This window comes from Aplidium turbinatum, chromosome 4 (assembly GCF_918807975.1).
Source record: "Aplidium turbinatum chromosome 4, kaAplTurb1.1, whole genome shotgun sequence".
Lineage (NCBI taxonomy): Eukaryota > Metazoa > Chordata > Ascidiacea > Aplousobranchia > Polyclinidae > Aplidium > Aplidium turbinatum.
In genome coordinates, this window is record NC_137475.1 from 32,647,776 (window position 1) to 32,659,345 (window position 11,570).

An 11,570-nucleotide genomic window follows, 5' to 3' on the forward strand; every position below is an offset into this window, starting at 1 on the left:
GTGGAGAGTTGCCAGGTCGTCCGCATAAGCATATTTTGCGGAGACCGTAGTTGGCAGGTCGTGGGTGTAGATGTTGAAAAGAAGTGGAGCCAGGACCGATCCCTGTGGGACGCCATTTTTCAGGCGTCTCAGTCTGCTTCGCCGTGAGCTACCGGTGGTGAGGATGAAGCTTCGATTCCTGACAAGTTTTATAACCATATGAACCATATGTCTGTCAGGAAGCAGGCGAAGCAGCTTGCAAGTAAGGCCGCGATGCCATACGGTGTCATAGGCAGCTGTAAGATCTAGAAAGACAGCGCCGGCCTTCTTTTTTGCCTCAAAGCAATCCTCGATGTCTTGGGTTAAGAGTGTGACCTGATCTACGGTGGATTTTCCGCGCCGAAACCCAGCTTGCTCTTTTGGAACGAGCGGGTCGATGATTGGGTTGACGCGTGCGTAGATCAGTCTTTCGAGGATCTTGAAAGGAACACAGAGGAGGGACATCGGACGATAACTCCTTGGGTCCTCTGGTGGCTTGTGAGGCTTAGGGATCGCAACTAGTAAAACTCTTCTCCAGATTTTTGGGATTGTGAAGTGGTGCAGGCAGGAAGAGAGGAATCTACGTAACCAGGACTTTAGGGCATGGCCAGCATGGATCACAAGCTCAGGGCAGATCTTATCCGCCCTGGAGACTTGTGTGATTTCACTAGGCGGAGAGCGTTGGCGAATTCCTCTGGGGTGAAGTCTCCAGAGATGGTGTTTCCTCTTGTGGTGTTTCCACTCGCCACAGGGCAGACACTTCCTTGGCAACAAGGCGGATGCCTTGCGGTCCTTTGTCTTGTAAATCCCGTTCTGCACTAGCTGGGAAGCGATGGCATTAGCAGAAACGGGGCACTGACGAGGGGAGTTTGCTGAGCGCTCAGTGAGGTTGTTGAAGATGCTCCATGCTTTGCGGCTTGAGTGTGAGAAGTCGATGGTTTGGACAGCTTCGTTCCATCGCTCAAGCTTCTTTGTGTCCAGCCGCTCAAGTAGTCTGGTGGCGCCGGTGTTAGAAGCAGCACCACTTGTGGCGCTTAGGTATGAGCGATAGAGCACTGGTGTGGTGTAGCTACTTTATAAAAACTGCTCATTTATAAAAGCTGTTCAAAGATGTAATGAAAATTTCTTTTTTAATTTTTTCAATGCAGAGGATGCTTTCTTTAATTTTTTCTGCTTTGGTTTTTGAGTTTGTTGAATATTTTTTCGGACGTCCGCTTTTATAATCGACGTATTTGGACGTAAATCCGCTGGAAAACAATCAAAGTCCGTGGTATCGTTTGGAGTGGGGTAATAATAAGGCCAAACCTGTAAAACAAAATCTTGCTTTAGCCTACTCGAGTAACTATTAGGTAGTAGGCTAGGCTATTTCGCATTACGGTACCGTAATCTACAATTTAGGCTACAAAAAAACTATGCAGGTAAAAAAGTACAATCTATTATTCTATTCGACAGACATTGCTATTGTAGCAATGCCTATTGGACCAGGCCTAGGTTACTACTCGGCTACGGCTTTTCGATACGAAAATTTTCATACTAAACGAAATGATGTGAAGCTGAGACACAGAATTTTGAACCTAAACTATACCAAATATTTTAAATTTTTGAAATAGCCTATTTTAGTTTCGAAAATTATTAGATCTCATGTTTATATAAATGATAAAGTTTTACAAGGTCGTTCAAAAAATATTTTAATCCGGTACTAATGGCATATGCGAACCTTAAACAGCATAGCAAGACACTTGGCTACAAAAAAACAATCTCTCAAGGGAGAGGTGTGAGAAAATACTACGGTAATAAATTGATCCAGAAATAAGGCATTTTGCATCAAAAAGGTGGGAATATATCTAAAACAAAGTAAATTGATTGAGGGAATCTTTATCCTGGGATTGAATAAGCTTTTTTGAGAGCCTAATCATGGCAGTTTCGCATACTTGTACACAGGGGCGCCGGAAGCGGGGGAGCAGAGGGAACGGATGCTCCCCCTGTCCTCAATTTTTCTGCAGATGGAGGGGCAGGGGGGGCAATGGTGCCCTTTTGAAGTCATGTAAGCTAATGCACATTGTGCAATATAACAATTTCTGCTATTCGCTTTTAGCCTAATTATAATCTTTCATTTTTGCCTCAAAACAATATTTACGGCACAAAATTTTGCAACACAGTACAGGCCTTAAAACTCTTTTTTTTTTCGGCAGCCATCGTGGCCTACCGGGAGCTCCTTCTCGGCGGCCAAGCCTGCGTGCTTGGAGACCAAATACAAAATAAAAATAACGATAGCACAAGTAAATAGAATTAAACTTGCAACAATGCTAAAATGATCACATAGCGTTGTTGAAGTCTGGGCCTGGGCGATGTTCTGCAATAGAATCGTTGCACCACGCAATAACTGCTTTATCGGGATAGTAATCCAGTACTGCGGGACCATCTAACGACACTCGCACGAGTGTCTCCAATGTGGCTGATTTTAAAGGAGTTCGCCACTCCTCTAGAATTATTTTTAGCAACGAAATAAGTATTTCAATGATGTGAAGGACATTACCGGTACTAAAAGAAGCATAATTTTTGCAAAATATCATCAAAAAATGTTTTCCCCTCGGATGTCATCTAACCTAGTTCCCTTTTTAACAACGATTCAATGTCCGACAACATCGAATCGACAGTAAAACGACAATATTGCCAGCCGATGTAAATTAGCACTTCGGATTAAGACTTTGTTAAAATGAACGTCCGGAATTACAAACAAGACTTACAGCGCTGGTGATCGCAGATGGATATATTCCATCAATAACAAATATTCCCGCACAATGCAACAGTGGCGATTATGACTCGCTGACCTAATTTTGCGTCACTCTTTGATTCTACATATTTTCGGCAGTTAATCCACCATCATTTTATTACGAAATTAAATAATTGGCTAGAAGAGACCGGAGGCCAAACTTGGCCGATTGAGGAGGTAGCACCGGCGGTCATTCAAACACTACTTAGCGGCCATGGCCGCAGGCTGCTTTAAGGCTTGACAGTAGGTTACATCATTATAACATAGCATGATGCCCTTTTTTGTATACCGGACACTTGTAGGCTATCATTACTCAATACATAGTGAGCTGATAGATTAACATTATCGCTAGGCCTATATCTTATCTTAAAACTTGAAAAAAAATTGGCCTTTCAGTAAACAAAAGTGCCCTTTTTTCGTAATCTTGCCCCCCCCCAGTCAAAAATCGTTCCGGCGCCCCTGCTTGTACAGAGGCTTTGAACCACTTCTGCAGGCTCGATCATCGAGTTTGACAGAGTGAATTTTCTGATTGTTGAAGTGTGTTGTCTGTGAATTATTCTATCCATTAGGTGACACTGAATGGAGATCTGTTCTTAAAGTGCGTTGCTCAAGCTCGCACCATGATAGTCGAACTAATGCCGCTTGATCTTGCAGTTTTTTCCTTCGTAAAGTCTGGCGCCTAACCAACTACTGAGCTATCGGAGCTTGCTAACCCCAATGCAAAAATAACCTACCATCGCAAAAGATTAGAACACGTCGTGAAGCCTATAAATTCCGGGCCGCTGAAAAGGTTTAAGGCTCTAAAAGTAATCCTGGGTGCGAAGTTAAAAGTACCTCCAAAACACCCCCTGTTAACTTAAAGATATAAATAACGTATACAGCAACATAGCCTACTTTTCTTTCTCGAAGCATCTCTTTTGCCTTTTCTCCTGTCAAACCGTTGAGATGTATTCCTAACAAGTGTGCTATTTGGCCTGGTTCAACAACGTCCCACAGCAAATCGGCCCTTGGATATAACTTCCGTCTATCTTTAGTTTCGTTTTGCAATACGGGAAATTTGTCGAGTCCTTTTATCTTTCCTCCAATTATGTTGTTGTCATACATCTTCCGTGGAGTACTAATTTCATTGTTTTCATTTTTCTTTTTAGATTTCTTTAATGCTCTTTTCTCTGAACTGGTAGACTGCATGTTTTCTTTTTTCCTGTTTTTATCTGAAATTTTATTTTACGCTTCAGTGCACAGGCCTACTCTTTTTTGTGCATTTCATTACTAGGCCTACTTCTTCTGAAGTACAGCAGGCTTATTTTTCGAAAATCAAACTTCTGCAGTTCACGAAACTAACCACTCACATGATTCACTTTTAATAACAAATGTAAAAGAAAATGTGATAATTATACAAAGTGGAAATGAAATACACCATTCTACCATTACAATAAATTATGACTTCACAATCACGTAGGCCTATCTTGAAGGTTAATTTTTGCTCATGGGTGTTTTTTAAATTGTTTTATTTTTGTCTTAGTTGATTGCCGTTGGAAAATGTTGTTAAGATTGGAAAGTACAAACGAAATAGCAGTATTTTTATTCAATTTCAGAATTGCCTTTTAAAACTATCTCGCTAAAACTATTAACCAACTTAACACTTTGCTCCTCAAAGGGAGGCCAGATTTGGCCCCCCCCTCATATTTCCTTTAATTATTTAAAGCACAGTAACGCCATGCACTTGGTTTTTCTTGACTTTTCCTAAAATTGCCAGGCGGATCTGATGATATTAAATTTGATGCTAAAAGTTGTGTAGTTTTCTTGTAAATTAAAGATTTTGGTGAATTTTTGCTATTTCTAGCTAACTTCCAGCAAAGCGTGAAATGGATTACATTGCGATGACAAGCCATAAGCTCATAATTGCTTCGTGCATCGATATGCGCGAGCAGAGAGAAGCATCCTCTTGCTTTCTTTTGTTTGGTTTGACCTCAATAATACAAAGCGCGTTATTTCTTATGCTACAAAGAAAAGCCAGTGATCGCAAAGCTAATTAGAAACAATAATAGCAAACGTTTTTGCGTTATCAGCTCTACAAAGAAGAATAGCAATCCACGATCAAAATAGTAGGCTATGTAGGCCACAAACTATTCAAAACAGTTGTTTCAAGCAGATAATATTCATTGACGAATAAAAAACGTTACAATAAGAAATCTTCTCTTGGATAAAGACACGAAAACCTGGTTTCGAAATAAACTTTCTATGGAAATGCTCTCATTGACAAAACTTGCAATTGAGGAAATGTATCACTGCAAATGATATTGGGAGAAGCCGGAGAAATAGCGTTTATGCAAACAGTAATTGTGAGATACACTCAAAATTATGAGATAGGCTCCATTTATACGTAGCAGCTAACTCGATGGCGTCCCTTCACTGCTTTATGTCGCCTACTTGTTGTTATGTCCTGTATTTTTGTTTCACAGTGCACTGTGTTTTGTTCCAAAGAGCGCAAAATAAAGATGATAATGCCTCATCTACATTACAAAATATTTTGTAATGTAGGCCTACAAACAAAATGTACAATGTACACAATGTACATTACAAAATATTTTGTACTGTAGACGAGGCATAAAGTTTGGCGTCACATAAGACAAACAACAAATCAGCTTTCTTCATCATTGATTCAACATCTGAATACGTTGCGCCAATGTATAAGAGGCCGGCTATTGTGAAGACCCGCCATTTATAAACGATCCGATTATACCAAAAGTGGGACAAACTAGTGGATCAAAGAATGAATAAACAATGCTGAGAAAACTAAATCTAAGTGACGAACAACACCGATGTCTTCATTTATCTTGGAAAAATGCTGCCTAAACTTATCAACAAAAAATACCGTAAATAACGGCAAGGATCCCGAAAGCAGAATTTGCTCGACTTTGGCATGAATTTAGTCAGACATCTACAGTAATAATTCCACACATACAATAACGGGCTCTCAACTGCTGTAAGATACATAATAATCAACCTGGTTCTGGGCGATTTGTGTAACAGTTTAGGGGAAGACACTACTTGAAATGATGCACCACACAAAAGATTTTCAATGAAGACTGAGTCTAAAAACCGATGTGGATTGTGCTGCACAATAACTTCAAGTTTAGGACAGAAGAGGCACAAAACATCACGATAAAAATAAAGACCTTGTGGGAAATTTTCGAGAATCATAACACGATGCAAATACCATAAACGCTTAGTTTGCATGCTGCTCTAAGCTGGCCGGCAACCACAAAGGTAGACAATAGCCTACAGGCAGTTTATAATTCGATAACAGCGCAATAAACATTATAAATACGTAAACCGACAATTTTCTTTTACAAACGTTTTACGTCTAATAGTAAATTTTCCCCCAACAATTTTTTGTGAATCACTTGCAAACCACGGTCTTGTAAAATAAATCATCATTATTATTTTTTCTTCTCGGATATTGCAAAACGTCATCAGCAAAATCACAAAAAAAATTTCATTACTTCAATGTAGTAGGCCTAAGAATTTTTTATAGAATTGTAGCCACGTTGTTTCAACAAAGAAGCCATCTTTTAGCAATATAAAGTTATAGAAAATAATTTGCAATCATGCAAATGGTTGGAAAGAATCTAGGAAGTCTTCTCACAATCTGGCACAAAATGATTATGTTTATTGTATCTCTGTAAAATGTTTTACGACAAACTTTGAAGCTTCGTTATAATTATTTTTATCTTTGAAGTCAAAAGTTATTTTTTTTTTGGCCAGAAACATAATCACTGCCTTGCTGATGTTGTCGCCTTTACGCGTATTTTTAGTGCTTCAAACAATAAGAACCCAGTCAGCAATCCAGTCCTTTTACATTGATTCAACATTTGTAAACGTTAAATTTATGTAGATTTGCTGACTGTGGGTTATTTCACATTTCCTTTGTTCACGCATGTTCCTCAATTCGCTGTTGCATTATTTCGACGCTATGGCGGACTAAAAATGTATTTTCAAATTGATTGACACAATCTTCAATAAAAAGTGAGCTTCGAACTTAGCTTTGTTGATGTAAATGCTGTATTTTTTGTTGATATAATTTATGAGTCATGTTTATATACACCCGTAAGCGAAATGACTTATGATGTGGCCTGCATGATATTTGTGATGCGACTTGACACAAATCCACAATTTCAAAAGCACCTAATTTGAACTTAGAAATTTCAGATAATTTCAACAACTTGTTCAATTGTCTTATCTCTACTAAAAATATTCATACTACAAACTCAATTGTAGACCTAAAATACACAAACGAAAATGTAAACAGCTATTCAAGCAGGCTAAGGTGTTACTTATGAGAAATTTGGTTCCATAAAACTAGAAGCTAGCCATGAGTTTCGGAATGCATTAATTTAGGATAAAAATGTAAGACAACAAACGCAATTTTTTTTTTTTTCAAATTCGTGTAACAATGTTACTCTGATTGTAACTATTTTAGAATCAGTGAGTAGCTTACAATAAGATTTGCTCGCAAGTCGTAAATTCTAATCAATACAATGATTCGGCACACCGCACACACACTTCGTGCGTTCGATCGAGCTCTTTGTTATTTAGAAGTTTGTATGAAATCGGATTAGCACGGTAATTAAGTAGCGGCAAGTTAAATCAAAATTGTCGTTTTTGGGTACCTTTGCAAAAATTGAAATATCAAGTTTAACATATAAAATTTTAAAATAATGACTTTTCAAACTTATAGACAAATGATTTGCTTTCACACCAGTGCAACTTCTGTTGAAATAGCATCAGTGGATAACACGTAACAGCTGATTGAATTTGATCCAAAAACGGCCCCCCCTTGAGCAGTTAACTTCCAAAAAAACGTTGAAAAGCAAAGGGTTAAATAACCGTTATTAAGATGCATATCACTTTGAGTTTGCAGGCCATAACTCTGGGATGGCCATAGTCCATAACCCTAAGTTGGTATTTCTCTCTAGAACAGCGTACTGTTCATTATAATGTGAATAATCAAGGGCTATTATAGTCAAAGAGGGGCTACTCCGCAATCGACGGCACGCCTGTGTCTTGCCAATGACCAGCGACATGCTCTTGAGCGGTATCGAACCGGCGGCCTGTTGAGCGTCAAACCATGGTTTTCACCACTCGGGCATGCAGTTTGCTTTAAATAACTGCAATGCATGTCCATAAACGTTTGCTTTTTTCTTTGGTTTTATAATGTTGTGTTGTTGTTCAATTATGTCTCTTTATGGTTGAAAAAGTAACCTCTTTCCCCACAAAGTGAAGCAACTTAATTGGTTACAAAAAAATTCGATTTTCCAAATAACCCTGATCCTCATTATTTCAGGTTGCCTAATAAACTTTCTTTTATATTTAACTTTTAAGGTTGAGCACTGTGCAGTGTGTATTCTTCTGTCGTGTGCCAATCTATGAGCACATAGCGATTTATTCAAAATTGGAAACAAAGCTATAGTGGATTGGTTGATGAAATGTCAAGCTAGGCTACCTAAAACGTTTCTGCTTACGATCTTTATTCAACGCTTCACACGTTTTATATCAACGCTTTTCAAACAATGTTTAGGAAGCCAGGAGAGAAACAAGTCCGCTCAACTGAACTATAAATGAAAAAACTGTGCTCCTTTTTGAATATTAGGCTATGTTGAGTCATAGGCATTTGCATCATCATCTTAAAACAGACGCGGCCATTCTTGCCTGTGACGGCCAAAGCGATATTATTGGTTTTTTAATGTAGGCTACTTTCAAACGAAAATACGTTCTTTCTTACTTAGCCATGTGCTGTAGCTGCATTTTTGCAACTGACTTACCTTTTGACATTTTCATATCTGACAAAGGAACAGACCAATAATAATAGCCAAGAAAAATGTATCAGATTTACAACGTTATTTTTTTTTCATCAACTGCGGAAAGTAGTAGAATGCACAAAGGCAGAACGACAGAAGCTTTTGGCAATCAGCATGGAAGAACAAAATGTTCACAACATTTTTGTTTAAAACACTACGAATCAAACAAGGTGTAATTATTCCTAAAACTGATTTGAGATACATTCCGAGTAGGCCTATATGCGATAATAATATACAATATATAGCCTACAGATAAAATAAAATTAAAATATTTCAAAAAACATTAAGTTTTCCTATTTAAACTTTCAAACGGTGATATAAAATCATAATTGAACACTTTGACTTTGCCCCTAAGAACATTTGAAACAAGGGAATTGCAACGATTTGTACAAAAATAATACTTCACAGACATACTTAACCCTACAAGTATCAAAGAGGACGATTTGTATTGACATCACGACAAATTTTGCAAAGGTTATAGGCTACAACAATCACAAATCAGTAGAACTCGGTTAATCCGGATTCGATTTGACCGGCGATTCCATCCGGATTAGGCGAAGATCCGGATTAACCGATGACGGTTCTATCTAACCTGACTCATTTGTACTTCCAGCTTCATCCGGATTAGGCGAAGATCCGGATTAACCGAATCCGGATTAACCGAGTTCTACTGTAGTATACTTTTATTAGACTGAATGCTGCAATACAACTCATAAGAATAAATGGCAATCTCTAACGGAACGAATAATGCACTTAGTAAAAAAAAAAACTGAAAATGCGAAGAAAAAAGTTGGTCTTCGCGCAAACAACGAGTGTAGTAACAAATACAGTATCGAAATGCAGAAATATCCTTGTCTAATATTAGGACTAGGTTGATGGTTTGTTTGAATTTTGTTGAGTCTGAGTAGTGCTTTTGCGTCTGTAGACCTTAGGCAGTCGCGAACAGGAACACTTTTGAAAAAGTACAAGAAGGGCAGTTTTCAAGTTTGGAAAGTATTTGACTAAAATTAGCGGGCATGCGATTGTATAAATGTAAATAAACACTGCCGAAATGCTGGATGCTGTTTCGTAATGAATTTGTGCTCCAGATATGTCCAATATGAAGCTGACTACAAGCGGTAAAGTGCATACAAAAAAGGTGGAAGACACAACTATCATGAAAGTAATTCTGGAATGCAATTTAAACAATGACCGTCGATGCCTTTGTCGCTTTTCTGATTTCTTTCTTTGTTCTTCTGCCTTCACGTCACTGTTTATGTTGCACATTGAAGACGTAGGCGTTGGATAAGGGCTGCCATCTGAGATTGAATGATTCTGTAAATGGTCTTCATTTGCGTTTTCAATGTTTGTTTCTTCTCCCCCCTCAGCAAGGTCAGTAGTGATGACAAAAGGTATCACTCTGTAAAAATGTTGTTGATTAATGAATAATTAAATACAAACAGATAAGCTAAATTATTTGATAAACGTATGAAAAAGATGTGATAGGCCTACTTTAAAAATAAAACGACAAGCTATACCCAAAACAAACATGTAGATTGTAGACCAACCTATCTTCCATTTTTTCTTCCGCCTTTTCTTCAGTTTTTTCATGTACATGGTTTGATATTTCCGTCTGGGAGGCTGTGGTTTTGGGAGGAGACATGACCTCTTTAAAAGATTGAATTCCAGAGTATATTAGAAGCAGTAGTCCCAACACCTATGTTATTCAAATAGATATTATACAAGGACAACTCTTAAAAATTTGTGAAAAGCAGATTCAGTAAAGAGAGGTTAATCACTACTGAGACTACGCTTGCATAAGCTACATGAATGTAGACTTGCATTACTTCAAAGTTAGAAAGAGTTAGATAAGCTTATTATCGCTTGCTCAAAGTCATGCATCATTTTGCAAGAAAAGCAGTAGGCTACTGTATTTACCTCTAAAAACCACAAAGCAACATGCACAATGAGGTAGTTATCACTGACTGGAGGCCATATACGAGAACAACGATTGGCTTCACCGCAAACATCAGCAAATGGAGTCCCACCAGCACAAAATACACATTCGTCTTTGCAATTCCAAACCACAGTTGCAATGATGGTGAAAACCACGGGAAGTAGCCAAGCAAGAGCGATCAGAAAAAAAGCCCTTCGTCGTTTAGCAACTGCTATCCTGAAAGCAAGGCATCCGAATTAGTCAGATGTAGGCTACACGTGGAGGACTTGACATGACAAACAGGCTCCTCTTCTGAACAAGAATAGCGTGTCAGTGGTGCCATCAGGGCCGGATTTAGCTGATGAGGGGGGACCGGGGCACATTTAGATCGGGTGGGCCCCGGTGCAAAAAAAAGTTTGCCCTTACGGCGCGAAAAACCACCTCTACGTTTACAGTAGCACTAATCCAGCACTGCACTGCACAGCATTTTGCAGAAACTTCAAAGGCTGAAAGAAAAAAAAAAAAAAAACACAAAATCACGTTTTTTCCACGTAGGGACCCCCTTCAAAAGTCGGGGGGCCCGGGGCACCTGCACCCTCTGCCCCCATAAATCCGGGCCTGGGTGCCATGGTAGTTGGTAAGTAGGCTATGATTATTAGCCTACCCACAAGCGCCCTACCACTAAAGAGATCAAATTGAAATAGGTAGCCTCGCTCTAAGCGTTTATGATAATTTTTTTCTGTTGGTAGGGCCTAGGCTATGCTTGCGTTCAAAGAAACGTAAATCGCGTAAATTTTGCGCGATTTACGATTTGCAAAATTTATTGGTGTCTTTCTGTGTGTCTAAAACAAGTCCTTGGAGATGTTAATAGCCAGATGTCTTGGAAAACGTTATAAATTTCTACAAATTTTATTACATTTTCAACAAAGGGCTCAAAATAATTTCAGCAACTTGTGTGGCTCAACTTCGGAATCCAAACTTGGAAAAATTGGGGGGGCCATGG

The 11,570-nt window shown here is 38.7% G+C and overlaps 1 protein-coding gene across 1 annotated transcript; it reads right to left on the reverse strand.

Moving 5' to 3' along the window:
- Positions 1-684: 684 nt before the first annotated feature.
- LOC145768788 (uncharacterized) lies at positions 685-4,169 on the reverse strand. Its single transcript, XM_082580380.1, has 2 exons — positions 3,686-4,169; positions 685-1,323 (listed from the first exon to the last, which is right to left on the reverse strand). The coding sequence occupies exons 1-2, from the start codon at positions 3,977-3,979 to the stop codon at positions 1,123-1,125; spliced, it is 495 nt and encodes a 164-aa protein (XP_082436506.1). The 5' UTR covers positions 3,980-4,169; the 3' UTR covers positions 685-1,122.
- Positions 4,170-11,570: the final 7,401 nt, after the last annotated feature.

What these genes read in the sequence shown, in the direction of transcription:
- LOC145768788 (XM_082580380.1), bottom strand. Translation starts at nt 3,979, where the DNA reads ATGCAGTCTACCAGTTCAGAGAAAAGAGCATTAAAGAAATCTAAAAAG. An exon ending in AGATGCTTCGAGAAAGAAAA is followed by an intron (nt 1,324 to 3,685) that starts GTAGGCTATGTT and finishes TTTGTTTTACAG; the next exon opens with GTTTGGCCTTATTATTACCC.